Source organism: Pristiophorus japonicus, chromosome 2 (assembly GCF_044704955.1).
Source record: "Pristiophorus japonicus isolate sPriJap1 chromosome 2, sPriJap1.hap1, whole genome shotgun sequence".
NCBI lineage: Eukaryota > Metazoa > Chordata > Chondrichthyes > Pristiophoridae > Pristiophorus > Pristiophorus japonicus.
Window position 1 is genome coordinate 335,953,473 of NC_091978.1, and position 15,836 is coordinate 335,969,308.

Sequence of the window (15,836 nt, forward strand, 5' to 3'; positions counted from 1 at the left end):
CGCACGCTATTTCCAATGGATAAGCTTGTGAGTGGCCTGTGAGGTACCTTGCAGATTATTGTGCAGCCACACATGCATGCAGCTTACAGGGAACATTGGTAGTCACTGTTGTAGTGTAGGAAATGAGGCAGTTAATTTGCACACATCAAGATCCCACAAACAGCAATATGATAATGATCAGATAATCTGTTTTAGTGATGTTGATTGAGGAATTAAAAAGAGTACCCCCCCCCCTTCGAAATAGTGCAATGGGAACCTTTTACATCCACCTGAGAGCAGAGTGGCCTTGGTTTAACATCTCATCTGAAATTCTCTCAGAATTGTACTGGAGTGTTGGCTGAGATTTTGTGTTCAAGTCTCTGGAGTGAACCCACAAACTTCTGTTCTTGGAGGTGAATGTGCTACCAACTGAGCCACACCATACCTGCCATTCTGCAAACTCCCCTCACTGACTGCATTCAACCTATTGGATGATCTTAGAAGTTACAGAAAGTGGACCTTGTGGGCTTAAAGGGCTATGTTCGTTTAAAATGTATTTGACAATTTCTCAACATAGCAATAAGCAGAATGCAAATCTTCGGGCTACCAGTGATTGATGAACTTTATCAAACCATTACATGGCAAGAATCAATGTGCTATTACACTTTTATTTTGTAACTGCCAGCTGTCTGACTGTTTTTGTTTTAAATTGTAGTTACGATAAAACTAGTTTTGCCATTAATATTCTGTGACAAAGAAATTGGGATTTTTCTGTCTATTTTAGTATGATTTTCTACATTTTAAATAACAACAAAATGAATCATTTTCAAATTAAGAGTATTTTTGTTATAGTTAGTATTACACACGACCAACAATGTGTTTAAAAATTCATCGAAACTGCTTGGATGACACATACTGTAGTTATTTTTTTCAGTGAAACATCTATTTATATAAAAGTATGCAGTGTTCTTCACACTTAAGTCTGCATATTATGTAGCAGTAAGATATTTATTTCATCAATGATCTATGATTTAAGAAAAACATTTTGAAGGTCCTTGGCTTGAAACTTTGTATAAAATATTGGTACTTATGTCATATTTCAAATTGTGAAAAAGAAAGGCGGTCATTTGGTGCTGAGGGCCAGTGGGTTAATTGCTATTGGAGAGGGAAGTGTGTAGATTGACCTGGTTTATAAGTTAACAAGCACCACACCCGCCATTCGATAAATACCCCTCACTGACCGCATTCAACCAATTGCAACGCACTAAAAAATGACCTTAGGATTTACAGAAAGTGGACCTTGTGGTTTTAAAGGGACACGTTCGTTTAAATAACACAACAGTGCGTTACAGGTCAACGCAGGTTTAACCACATATACTTCACCTTCCGATGCTGTTCGAGATTAATTAGTTTTCACAAGTCTGCCTTGAAATGTTTGTGTTGGGAAATGGCACAACTTCTGAAAAATTTAATTAAACAAGCCACTTTAACTCTTTTTTATATGAATGTCTTGATAGAGAACAAACGTTTTCAAAAGATACTACTTTTCAGAAAAAAAACCTGTTGAAGTATGGAAATCCAATTTTTGAGTAACTCGAAGCCTTTCCAATTCATTGAAATGACCCGGCCTAGCCTTCTGAATCATTGCACTCTATACAGTGTAACTGGGTGGTGCTACGTCGGAGGTCTGTAATGTTCGGGGTTCCTGCCTTAAACAGGAACTGCTTCCAGGACTTTATCCAGTTGTGCACACTCCCTGAAATTGGAGATTATTTAAACTTGACTTCATAAATTGTACAGTAGACCCGTACGCAGAACATTAGTTTATAATCTGTGTGGGGGGCAGGGGAAATCAAACAATTTTATAAAATCACGGAACCGGATTCCGTTTTTTTAAACATTGCATCCCTGTGGACCTGCCAATAAATTGTAAAAGGCGCTCCAATTGAGACAATAGCGGGATCGTGCCTGTGGCTCTTGGATCTCTTTCTCACCCCTTAACTGTGGGGAGAAACTGTCGCTGCTTTCTGCAGGATTTTCACAGCGAGCGTACTTGCGTGAGAATGAAAATAAAATGCCCATATTGCAGGTAGAAGTTCAACAATAATAAACATTTTAAAAAGCACGAGAAGGGACCGTTTGCATTGAGTGTTTTGGTTTTGGTACGGTGTTTTCTCTTTTCCGCTGCTTCCTGCTAACTCTGGTGAGTGCTCAGATTTGTTGAAGTTGCGGTGGGTCTGTGGCTCTGCGGACGGATACGGCTGTGTGTGTGTAAAGATTTCCTGTCGCTGCGCAGTGATACCATCAGCACTCTCTGACTCTCTCTCTCTCTGGGAAGCTGCTGCTGTTTGCAGAGAAGATGGCGACTTCACTTCACGAGGGTCGGAAAAATCAGCTGGATTTACTCATCCAAGCCGGTAAAACCCAGCGGCCAGAACTTTGCAGCCCGTGCATGCCGCTCGGAGCCCCGGCGCGGCCAATGTCGGGGGAGGGGGCCATCCGCCTGCCTGCACTCTGCTTAAGTCCCGTTACTGTAAGGAAGGAAAGGAGGGGAGGGAGCGGGGGGGGGGGGAGGAGAGATCAGGAAGTGATCACCTTGTTAGCAACCTGCATGGCGAGAGGGGCACTTCCTGATGGGGGTTTTGAGAGAGAGGTATGGGGGGGGGCAAATAAAACTTGATTTAAAAAAAAAAATTCTCATCAATTGCTTCAATGCAAAATAGTATTTGCAGAGTTGTAATGGTCCAAGGATTTTTTATTTGCAGGACTGCGTTTATTTCCAGAGTGCTGTTCTGATTGTGTGTGTGTGTGCGCGATTGCCGTTAGTTTATATTAATAGCTGCTGAACCAGGAAGTGTGGTGGATTGTTGTCTTTCCGACGTCTTGCCACGCTGTCTTGCTCTGTGAATACTTGAGGCTTTAAATCGATAGTTGGCGCTTAATGTGTGGATGTAACTTAAATAATTAAGGGGGAGGTTGTTTAAAATATATATTTAAGGAGTGGTGTATTTTTGGGGGGAGGGGGGCGGGGGGAGGCAGATTAATGTACCTTTTAAAAAATTTTATATTAAATCATAACTGCGCGACCGCAACCAATCTTGATGGCGGAAGCGCCGCGGAAGGGTTTGGGGTGATTGACGTGCAGCTTTATTGGGGGGGCGGGATTGGAACGTGGGGTGGGGGGCCGCGAGCTTGCTGTGGAACGCGGGCCCGGGGAGCGGGGAGAACGGGCGCGGGGGCGTTCGGAGAGCCGAATGCGACCCCCTAGCTCTGGCCAGCAGGATAGGCTGCGCCCCGCGGACCAGGAGCGCGGAGCGGGAGGGGAGGGTCTGTAAACACGGAAGTGAGCAGCTGCCACTGCACTCCCGTCCGCCTCACTCGCTCTCTCTGGCCCAGCAAGCCCGCAATTCAATAACGGAATCTTGCAAAAGCCAGCAAGCAAACAGCAAACCCCCCCCAAAAAAAACACATTTTAAAAACCACCTCCCTCCCCCCATTTAACTATTTTCTTAAATTGCTCGAAAGCCCAGATTGCCGCCATGAATAATAGTGAATTTTATGAACTCATCATCCTGAATCTGTTGGCACACTTGAGAGATCTCCTTTGGGTGGTTGGGAGAGTGTTAACTTGATGGGTTGTTGAACAGAGTAATTTGCTGAGAGGTGTTCCATGTATATTTATGTACCTATATAATTTTGGCGCAATTATGACAATCATTGCAATTGACACTTTTAAAATGCACTTACAACACTGAGTGCTGAAAAGTTCAAGAGCTGGTTATTGCCAACACAAAGCACCACATAACCATGTGGACCGTGTTTATTGTAAACATGTTTTGCACGGAGTAAGGGTAGTTCCATTCGTGCAATGTGTAGATTTTAAAATCTTTACGGCACAGTCATACTTCTGAAAACTTCGCTAAAACTAATCAATCAAACGAAAAACTTCTACTTTTGAATGGTATTCGGGCGTAGTAAAGTGGCCGAGTCCCTCCAAGTAATCGGTTTATTTTTTGAGGAAAATCATCTCTTTCCCCCCCCCCCCCCATCGTCAATAAATCAAAAATAAACACCAAAATAAACTACCAGCATTGCAAAAAAAAAACTTCGGCAAATTGTCTTACCGTCGTAATCGCAAACTTAAATTATTAAAGTTTTTTTAAAAATCGGCTGTTCAGTTAAGTAACAAATTCCAACATTCTATTTGTGGAAAGGAAAAAAGATTTTACAAAACGGGTCTGAAACTGGACGGTTTGATCTGTAAGGAAGAACGGAACTTTTATTTTTTATTAATGAAACGTGTTGTTGCGCTGCAGGTAATACTTCCGCACTTTGGGGGCTGTGCTGAGTGTCTTCTGACAAAGTCTTGGACGCTTGCCACATGGCCTTATTTTGAGGATATCTCGGCTGCTGGCTGGGGTTAGGAGGTTTGTGGTGGGGTTAGGAGGTTTGTGGTGGGCTTAAATTTGGAAGTTGCAGATGCTGCATTAACCTGACCGCTGCATTAACCTGACCGCCACACTTGCGTAGACTTATGTGCATTTAACTTTACTGTGCAGCCTTCCCCTCGGGAGGAGAGTTCCAATCGCTCTGCTCCTTGACGCAGCTACAACTCCTGGCGATTAAAAATTGATGAACTTTTTAGTGCGGCTTAATATGCATCAAGTAATTGTGAGGCAAATAAAAAGAGTTAATAAAATACTAAGACTAGTTCATGTCGGCTGCGGTTTGAATGAAAGTTTGCAAATCGGATCATGCCGCCCAACACGTCCTCTGCAAGGGAGGGCCATCCAGCCTCGGTGCTCCCAGGTTAAAAGTTTGCTGGGAGCCTGCTGCTGCACTTCGGGTAGAGGCGGCCTTTGCTGTGCACAAACTGCAAATATATCAGCCCGCACGGCTTATTCCCGACCAAGATCTGGCATCCAACACATTTCCATAAATGGAAACAACCGCAAGCGGGGTACCTCGGTGAAAGTTGTGTTGATCTGTAACAGGTGGCAGTGCTATACGAGCTTGTGTGTGTGTGTATGTGTGAGAGAGAGCAGCAGACTACTTCTGACCTAATGTTGTGAGACTACCGTATGAAATCTAAAACTGCAGAGCCCATATTTATATCAAACTACACAACCGTGTATTTATAGCTGCCCTTTAAACAAAGTTTGACCTCCCATCGTCAGTTGAGTATCAGCCTGACATTTTTTTCTGAATAACATTTAATGCATTTTATTGGATGACATTATGTAAAATGGCGACCAGAATTCTGTAGTATTAGAGCCATGTTTACTTTGATTAAAATGTCAAGTATTCATTGGCCAAATCTTAAGTTCCTGATTAAAATGTTGGGAGATATCTGAATTATTCTTGTCAATTTTCTCACCTTGTGATGGGGTGCTGGTTGTGCTCCACTCTCTTGCTCAAGTGACCATTCTTAATGTGTAAGGCGACACAATGAGTATCGCCGGATTATTCTATCCTGGGGGCATTACAGTTGAGCTTGAACCTGTCCTCATCCGAGGTCTGCATGTGCACTTTAAGTGGAAGGGTGGGGTGTCACTGAATACTTAGCTGACTGACTTCCTCCTCTCTTTCCCCACCCCTCCTTTCAGTACTGATGACAGTTTTAGTAGCCTGGCTGACATCAGCTAACAGACTTTAAATTGACCCTGGCTTTTCTGACTGTTGGGAGAGCTCCTGATTTAAAAAAAAAAATGATTTGAAAATAAATAGAGAGGTGCAATGTTATTAATGTCAGCTATTAAGCGGAGTAACTTCTTTACAATTTTGGTAGTTTGATTCCCCTAATTAACACTATGATATACATGCATATCATTCAGGTGCACTATACGCAGAATAGCATTCCAGCTCTGATCCTATGGTGACATGATGCAGGTATGCTTCACTCTTCTGGTTTAGCACTGGTGCTATCATCTTTAGTACATGCTTACCCGATGCACTGAGGAAAGTGGAGCTCTGTGCACGTGTACTTAAATACACATTTGACCATTATTGTCGCTGGCTTCCAACTATTGGCCCGAATTTTGTGGTCAGTGGTGAACGAACGGCACTCGCCGCTCATTGGCCTAGAAATTCCGGTCGGCTGCTTCCGATCGACTGAAATAGGGAAAAAAAGATGAGCACTTACCTGAACCTGCTGCGCCCACAAGAGATCCCGGTCCTGAGGCCTCCACTCACTGCGCGTCGCAGAACGTGCATGTCTGAATGTCTAACGATGGAGCTGGAGTCACATGGCTCTGGGCAGCCAATCAAGGTACAGTATCCTCTCACTCATAATGGGAACTCCGTAAGTTGGAATTCCCTTTTTTAATGATTGAGAACCCCACCCCAAACACCCAAAACACCAATTAAAAAAAAAGAATTAGTTATTTATGTCTTATAAAAATATATATTTTTCTGATTTAAAAAAAATTATGATTTAAAATAAACTTACCGTAGTGGGGAGGGTCTTTAACAATAAAATGTGTTTTAAAACATTTTTTATTTTATGTTTTTGTGTGTTTTAAAACTCTTACACCTGTAAAAGTAGGCTATGTGCCTGCTTTTATCAGGTGCAAGCATTTTCAGGGCATTCGCTGGGCAAGATATGGGTGAATACCGCAATCTTGCCCTTGAAAATGTCCTCGCTCCCGAGATGCGGAGGATCTGTGGAGCTTGACAGATCGGACAAACCGGTTTTCAGCACATGCGCATTGTGCGCTGAAAACCGGCTTTTGCGACGCCTTCCCTGGTCCGTACACACTCCGTACAGAGCTGGGGAGGCCAGGATTTCTGGGCCATTATGCTTGAACTTGCCCACAGACTTTGTGGACTTTTGCACTGGAACTTGCGGTTATTAGAGAGCTCAAACAGTACAGCGCCCTCTACAGGGAACGTTGTGTCTCCTTAACCAATCAGATTGAAGAATCCATACTGAGACACGCAGAGTCTGAACCAGGAAGTGCAAATTAGAATAATTAATTCATGTCAAATCATGTACAGAAAGCAAAATAAAAAGAGGGAAGTAAAGATGTGATTAAGAGATAAGATACACAAAAAATAAGTAAATAAACATTAATTTAAAAAAAATCTCCACAATTTTAAATCTGAAGGAATGAGACTCCACACTTGTAAATATTAATTTTCAGTGCCAGAGCACTTGTTTGGTATTAAGACTGATCATGCCGTTAAAAACTCACTTATACTTGGAATGGACAAGCCAAACTCTAGCTTTTTCTGGTGTGTTTAGTGGGAAAGTACAGCAACTTCACGCCCTTCATGTAATTGAATGCCAAGTCTCTCAGCAAGATACCGGTGTAGCAAATATTTTGGAGGAGCAGGGCAACTCGGACAGCAACTTCCTGATTTTCGATTAACTGAGCATGTGAGAACGACGGGACGTTGCTGTCTGATTTACATTTTAATAAGGATGAGCGCTGATGGCCTTGCCGTTATTTCTGCAGCAAAATCCGGGCCAATGTTCTAGAAGATCCAGCTAGATCGAATCTTAAATGTGCTGTCCATTTTAAATTTCCAAGTGTTTGTTTCAGAATGATTACATTGGTAATGTAGCTGGTGCAAAAGATGAGAGGACCCCATCAACCTCCTGAACTTGGTGACATTCCTTTTGATCCTGTACTGAGCTTTCAACCTCACACCAGGTCCATCACCAAGATCGTCTTCTTTTGCTTCTTGAACTTCACCTACTTGCGTGCCTATCTTAATTTCAGCACAGTTACAGCCCTCATCCACGCTTTCACCTTGAGGAATCAATTTATCTAATTCTGTCCTTCCCATCTCCCTCTTTCACCAATCAAAGCACATTTGTCTTGTGGAAGAGGTATTGTTTCTAGACTGCTTAAGTAGGATGTACAGTTGCATTTGTATCACTTGGGAATAACCTTGATATGTTTGCAGCTCTCCTGTTGCACAGTATGCTTGGAAGCAACATGCTGCAATTATAATTTTATAGAACAGGTACTTCTAAGAAGTTTACCTTTCAATACTGGTTCATCTTGTGAGCTTTGAATCATACTCAAACATAATGCCATTTTTCTTTTGCTAATTTAATAAATAAGATCTGTATATCCAGTTTGATTTTAAAGTTACAGTGCTCCATAATTCCACTCCCCCTCCCTAATTCTAGTTAAAAAGCATAGATATTTAAAAGTTTTCCATGGCTCTATTTTCCAGTTTTTTTTTAAAGTCACCTTTTGTAGCAGAGGTTGAATGTAATATATTTTATATATTGTGATGAAGGAACCTTTTTTGTCCATAATTTAAAAAAAAATTAGAAATCGGTCAGAGTGAAGGTGACTGTATCTGCTGATGTTTTTCCTGAAGGATTACTGTTTTTTAAATGGATGCTATGGGGAACACAATGCTTTTTGCTGCTAGGCTTCAGCTTCTAGCAGCTACGTGTAGGTGAAAACTGATTTTGGACACTGCATCTTTAAAGTTACAGTCTAACCTGTATGAATCTTGATGCGGGTCTTTAAAGGAAGATGTTACTCACTAATTTTTTTAATATAGTATGTAGATAAAAAAAAAAATAGGAAGGGACTACCTTCCCCCTCGCACTTGTTACCTCAGTACGTTTTGCTATCTGGGGAAAATAAAGTCAGGCTGCAGGTGGGCAGGAACACACAGCTGCAGCCTGGTTGGTCTGCTCACACGCGGAATGATGGTCTTGGCAGGCTGGCAGAAATGCTACTCTTACCTGCAGAAAATATTTTTTCAATTACGTATTTTATTTGGTAGAATTATAGTAGAAATAGCACCAGCGGTGATACCAACTTAATGAAGTGCATCTCCTTTTTAAGAGTTTAAATCCACTAACTTAACTGTAGTTTTTTTTAAGGTTATGTTTTCAGTTGTAAATAAACTGTTCTTGAAAGCCTACCCTGTATATGGTGCATCAAATAACATTTAAAAAAAAATCAAAAACTTTTATTTTTGCAGCAGTCTGGCACTGAGCAAGAGTTTAAAGATGTTTTTTAATTATTTTATTTGCAGCGTGACCCTTGTGCATTACTATGATTTTCTCTGTTGAGTTCCAAGTGTTAAATATTGTGGTTTCCTGTGTAGCGGTGTGGTCACTAGAAGATGACCACTTCACAGTGTATGGGACAGAGCGTAAATGGTGATATATTCAACAATTCAGTGAACTTTTTCTTCACAAATAATATAGATCACTTTTTTTGTACATTTATCTATTATTTGTGTTGCAGTAATATGTGAGGATTTACAGTCTGTATGTATATATAATTGCTTTGCTCCAACCAGGGAAGTTGCACAAGATTTGAGGGTCAACAACTTCTATTTAAAGGAACCAGTATTCTTTATTTTTAACAAGGTGAAGGATGTCCGTGCTGAAAAATTCATCACTTTTCTACTTTTAGCAGGAAGCAGTCCATATTTAGCATAGCTCCCTCAATTTCCAATACTGCATCAGCCATTCGTGACCATGAGCACTTTTTCCCCCTATGAATTCTGCTTGTTAGGCACTGTCTAAATTCATAGTACTCTTACAGGTACCAGGGAGTCATCAAATCTGGACTGGATTCTAACCCAGTTCCCAGAAGTGAGAAAACGGTATGCTTGACCGGCTGTGCCATTGAATATCTCCTCTCCCTCCCCAATCAAAGTATATTTCAAAACAAACCTATTTTTATTGTTAGACTAACAGTATACTTTTCACCAAGCTAGTCTTCTCTCATTCCAGATCAGTTGGAGTTGTCCAACAGGCAGATTGTAAAATGGGGCTCAACTGCAAGTAGGCAGGAATTTGCTACTGGAGTTAGACTATCTTGTGTTAGAGGAGGGGAAGGGATTATTGCAGGGTTGTAGTGTTAGCAGTGCTACAGCATCAACGGTATTCAATGACAAGTTTTTAAAAAATATTAAAATTTCAATGCAAATCCAGTCTCTAGAATTCTGCTGGTTTATGATCTCAAACTACATATAAGTAATGCACTGTATGCATCCATTGATACTTTGGCTGACAAACTCTGTTGCTCTAATCTTACAGTGGAAGCATCTGTCCATAGCAGTCATGTCCACTGCACAGACAAGACCATTGAGGCAGCCGAGGCACTGCTCCATATGGATTCTCCAACCAGCCTGAGGGATGACAAGAACAGCGGTATGTAATCCTGTTCCTGAAAGTTGAAAGGTTTGGTTTTAAATATAAACGGTAAAGTTTATTTTGTACAACCCATCCCTTTTTTGTTACTTTTAATCCTTTTCCCATGCTCATTATTTATTGAGCACAGTTTATGATTGGTCTGCTCTGAAGGTTAACATCCTTGTCTTTTGATGACTGAATTATTTTCACCAGAAAGATGTTTGCTTCACTGAAATTCTCTTCTTTAAAGCTAAGGCAAAGTGCCTCTCCTGAATTCCATCTTGGGTGTAATTAATGTGCAGAATGTGGTCCAGAAGGTCCACATCCAATGAATTACAGAATTGAAACTTCACAGTGCAAACCTACAAAGCCAAATCCGAGTTGCCCTGGAAGCATCACGTTCAAATCTGTAGAAAGTCAACTTTTGTTATCGGTGCCTTTTGAGAGATATCAGTGAGTTTGGATTATCAAGCAAGCTTTTCATTTGCAATGCTTGTTTTACAAAAGATTCTCTACTTTTGGGAAGATTGACCAAATAGATTTTGTTCATGCTTACTTTTGTAATTTTTATTGGGGACAGAAATATCTGAAGTTTTGATCACAATCGCTGATGTTTTTCTGCTTAAATCTTCAACCTCATTCATAAACCCGTTGGTTAAAAGATTTTGTCTTTTTTTCTTAAACTTTCTAAATTTTTACTTAATTTACAGAAAAGGTTCTGCCTCTTGTGGCCCAGTCGGTAAAAGTTGTCATGAAATTGAGCCAAGCAGCTCATGTTTGGTGTGCTCTGCTGATCTCACCCAAGGTTACAGTGTAGCACTTGGCCTCTGACCTAGCACTCGAAAGGGAACATGTGATGAATTGCTAGGCTTATAACAAGTGGTGGTTGGGGCGGGGGGTGGTGGGGAAGAAAAGAGCGAGAAAGAGACTGGTATCTGAGATTGTCTGGTTGAGATAGAGAAACACAGACACACAATTTAAGAGATTCTGTACATGCTTGCCTTTGGGGAAAAAAAGACTTGCATTTCTGTAGCGCATTTCATGACCACCAGATGTTCCCAAGTGCTTTATAGCCAATTAACTACTTTTTGAAGTGTAGTCACTGTTTTAATGTAGGAAACACAGCAGCCAATTTGCACACAGCAAGCTCGCACAAACAGTAATATGATAATGACCAGATAATCTGTTATAGTGGTATTGATTGAGGGATAAATATTGGCTCGGACACCGGGGATAACTCCGCTGCTCTGCTTCGAAATAGTGCCATGGGATCTTTTACGCCACGCAGACGGGACCTCGGTTTAATGTCTCATCTGAAAGATGGCACTTCTGCCAGCACAACAACACCTAAGATACTGCACTGGAGTGGCAGCCTAGATTTTTGAGCTCAAGTCTCGAGTGGGACTTGAACCCACTATCTTCTGATTCAGAGGTGATGGTGCTACCAGCTACCGACTTTAAAAAAAAAAAGAGGGAAGATAGATTATGAAAGTAAACTAGCACGAAATATAAAAACAGATAGTAAGAGTTTCTACAGGTACATAAAAAGGAAGAGAGTGGCTAAAGTAAATGTTGGTCCCCTAGAGAATGAGACTAGGGAATTAATAATGGAGAACAGGGAAATGGCAGAGACGTTGAATAAATACTTTGTATTGGTCTTCATGGTTGAAGACACTAAAAACATCCCCAATAGTGGATAATCAAGGGCTATAGGGAGGGAGGAACTTAATACAATCACTATCATTAAAGAAGTAGTACTTGGTAAAATATTGGGACTAAAGGCGGACAAGTCCCCTGGACCTGATGGCTTACATCCTAGGGTCTTAAAAGAAGTGGCTGCAGAGATAGTGGATGTGTTGGTTGTAAACTACAAAAAAATTCCCTGGATTCTGGGGCGGTCCTATCGGATTGGAAAACCGCAAATGTAACGCCCCTATTTAAAAAAAAAAAAGAGACAGACAAAAAGCAGGAAACTATAGACCAGTTAGCCTAACATCCGTCGTTACTAAGGAAACAGTGGCGGGACATTTGGAGAAGCATAATTCAAACAAGCAGTGTCAGCATAGTCTTATGAAGGGGAAATCATGTTTTACAAATTTGCTGTAATTCTTTGCGGATGTAACGAGCAGGGTGGATAAGGGGAAACCAGTGGATGTGGTGTATTTGGATTTGCAGAAGGCATTCGAAAAGGTGCCACATAAAAGGTTACTGCACAAGATAAAAGTTCACTAGGTTGGGGGCAATATATTAGCATGGATAGACTATTGGCTAACTGTTTTCTGTTAGAGTCGGGATAAACATTTCATTTTCAGGTTGGTAAACAGTAACTAGTGAGGTGCCGCAGGGATCGGTGCTGGGGCTTCAACTATTTACAATCTATATTAATGACTTGGATGAAGGGACTGAGTGTAATGTTGCCAAGTTTGCTAAAGAGGCAAAGGTGAGTGGGAAAGCAAATTGTGAGGCGGACACAAAAAATCTGCAAAGGGATATAGACAGGCTGTGAGTGGGCAAACATTTGGCACATGGAGTATAATGTGGGAAAATGTGAGGTTATCCACTTTGGCAGAAAAAATAGAAAAGTAAATTATAATTTAAATGGAGAAAAATGCTGCAGTACAGAGGGACCTGAGGATCCTTGTGCATGAAACATAAAAAGTTAACATGCAGGTACAGCAAGTGATCAGGAAGGCAAATGGAATGTTGGCCTTTATTGCAAGGGGGATAGAGTATAAAAGCAGAGAAGTCCTGCTACAACTGTACAGGGTATTGGTGAGGCCACACCTAGAGTACTGCGTACAGTTTTGGTCTCCGTATTTAAGGAAGGATATATTGCATTGGAGGCTGTTCAGAGAAGATTCACAAGGTTGATTCTGGAGATGAGGGGGTTGACTTATGAAGATAGGTTGAGTAGATTGGGCCTGTACTCATTGGAATTCAGAAGAATGAGAGGTGATCTTATCAAAACATATAAGATACTGAGGGTGCTTGACAAGGTTGATGCAGAGAGGATATTTTCACGAGGGGACATAGTCTCAGAATAAGGGACTGCCCATTAAAAACTGAGATGAGGAGGAAATTCTTCTGAGCTGTAAATTTATGGAATTCTCTGCCCCAGAGAGCTGTGGATGCTGGGTCATTGAATATATTTAAGGCGGAGATAGACATATTTTTGAGCTATAAGGGAATAAAGGGTTATCAAGAGCGGGCAGGGAAGTGGAGCTGAGTCCATGATCAGATCAGCCATGATCTTATTAAATGGTGGAGCAGGCTTGAGGGACCAAAATGGCCTACTCATGCTCCTATTTCTTGGCTGACACTGACAGAATTAACTTTTATTTCGGGGGCAAGAGAAGAAGAGGTGGGGGGGGGGGGAAGAGAAGAAGAGAGGGGGGGGGAAGAGAAGAAGAGAGGGGGGGGGAAAGAGAAGAAGAGAGGGGGGGGAAAAGAGAAGAAGAGATGGAGGGGGAAAAGAGAAGAAGAGAGGGAGGGGGGAAAGAGAAGAAGAGAGGGGGGTGGGAAGAGATGGGGGGGCGGGGTGGGGGGGAGGAGGAGAGACGGAGAGACGGTGGGGTGTGGGGGAGGAGAGACGGAAAGACGGGAGGGTGGAAAGAGACGGTGGGGAGGGGGGAGGAGGGACGGAGGGGTGGGGGTGGTGGAAAGAGACGGTGGGGGGGGGAAGGAGAGACGGTGGGGAGATGGAAGGGTGGGGAGATGGAAGGGTGGGGAGATGGAGGGGTGGGGAGATGGAGGGGTGGGGAGATGGAGGGGTGGGGGGGGTGGGAGATGGAGGGGTGGGGGGGGTGGGGGTGGAGAGGGGTTGGGGAGATGGAGGGGAGGGGGGTGGGGAGATGGAGGGGAGGGGGGGTGGGGAGATGGAGGGAGGGGGGTGGGGAGATGGAGGGGAGGGGGGGGGGGAGATGGAGGGGAGGGGGGGTGGGGAGATGGAGGGGGGTGGGGAGTGGGGAGATGGAGGGGTGGGGGGGTGGGGAGATGGAGGGGTGGGGGGGGAGTGGGGAGATGGAGGGGTGGGGGGGGGGTGGGGAGATGGAGGGGTGGGGGGGGGGTGGGGGAGATGGGGGGTGGGGGGGGGTGGGGAGATGGAGGGGTGGGGGGGGTGGGGAGATGGAGGGTGGGGGGGGGGAGATGGAGGGGTGGGGGGGGTGGGGAGATGGAGGGGTGGGGGGGGTGGGGAGATGGAGGGGTGGGGGGGGGTGGGGAGATGGAGGGGTGGGGGGGTGGGGAGATGGAGGAGGGGGGGTTGGAGGGGTGTAGGGGTTGGAGGGGTGGGGGGATGGGGAGATGGAGGGGTGGGGGTGGGGGTGGGGGGATGGGGAGATGGAGGGGTGGGGTGGGGGTGGGGGGTGGGGAGATGGAGGGGTGGGGGGGGGTGGGGGGTGGGGAGATGGTGGGGGGTGGGGAGATGGAGGGGTGGGGGGTGGGGAGATGGAGGGGTGGGGGGGGTGGGGGGGGTGGGGAGATGGGGGGGGTGGGGGGGGTGGGGGGGTGGGGAGATGGAGGGGTGGGGGGGGTGGGGGGGTGGGGGGGGTGGGGGGGTGGGGAGATGGAGGGGTGGGGGGGGGGGTGGGGAGATGGAGGGGTGGGGGGGGGGGTGGGGAGATGGAGGGGTGGGGGGGGGGGTGGGGAGATGGAGGGGTGGGGGGGAGGGGGGGAGGGGTAGGGGTGGAGGGGTGGGGAGATGGAGGGGTGGGGGGGGGGTGGGGAGATGGAGGGTGGGGGGGGGGGGGAGATGGAGGGGTGGGGGGGGGTGGGGAGATGGAGGGGTGGGGGGGGGTGGGGAATGGAGGGGGAGGGGTGGGAGAGGGGGGGTGGGGAGATGGAGGGGGGGTGGGGAGATGGGGGGGGGGTGGGGAGATGGTAGGGGGGGGAGATGGAGGGGTGGGGGGAGATGGAGGGGGGGGGAGTGGGGAGATGGAGGGTGGGGAGGAGTGGGGAGATGGAGGGGTGGGGAGGAGTGGGGAGATGGAGGGGTGGGGAGGAGTGGGGAGATGGAGGGGTGGGGGGGGTGGGGAGATGGAGGGGTGGGGAGAGGAGGGGTGGGGAGATGGAGGGTGGGGGGGGGTGGGGAGATGGAGGGGTGGGGAGATGGAGGGGTGGGGAGGGGTGGGGAGATGGAGGGGTGGGGAGGGGTGGGGAGATGGAGGGGTGGGGAGATGGAGGGGTGGGGGGGGTGGGGAGATGGAGGGGTGGGGGGGGGGTGGGGAGATGGAGGGGTGGGGGGGGTGGGGAGATGGAGGGGTGGGGGAGATGGAGGGTGGGGGGGGGTGGGGAGATGGAGGGGTGGGGGGGGGTGGGGAGATGGAGGGGTGGGGGGGGTGGGGAGATGGAGGGGTGGGGGGGGGTGGGGAGATGGAGGGGTGGGGGGGGGTGGGGAGATGGAGGGGTGGGGGGGGGTGGGGAGATGGAGGGGTGGGGGGGGGTGGGGAGATGGAGGGGTGGGGGGGGGTGGGGAGATGGAGGGGTGGGGGGGGGGTGGGGAGATGGAGGGGTGGGGAGATGGAGGGGTGGGGGGGGGGTGGGGAGATGGAGGGGTGGGGGGGGGTGGGGAGATGGAGGGGTGGGGGGGGTGGGGAGATGGAGGGGTGGGGGGGGTGGGGAGATGGAGGGGTGGGGGGGTGGGGAGATGGAGGGGTGGGGGGGTGGGGAGATGGAGGGGGGGGGGTGGGGGAGATGGAGGGGTGGGGGGGGTGGGGAGATGGAGGGTGGGGGGGGGGTG

General features: G+C 46.1%; 1 protein-coding gene across 6 annotated transcripts in view; it reads left to right on the forward strand.

Annotated features, from left to right (window-relative positions):
• Positions 1-15,836, forward strand: part of LOC139248576 (ETS-related transcription factor Elf-2-like) — a 170,540-nt gene that overhangs the window by 100,037 nt on the left and 54,667 nt on the right. For 4 of the 6 annotated variants that reach the window (XM_070872158.1, XM_070872155.1, XM_070872156.1 and 1 more), the window contains one exon: positions 10,004-10,117. In XM_070872158.1, coding sequence (XP_070728259.1) covers positions 10,004-10,117 — 114 coding nt within the window. Of the gene's footprint in view, positions 1-2,312; positions 2,397-10,003; positions 10,118-15,836 lie in introns of those variants that run through there. The other 2 variants (XM_070872160.1, XM_070872161.1) reach the window with 1 other exon arrangement.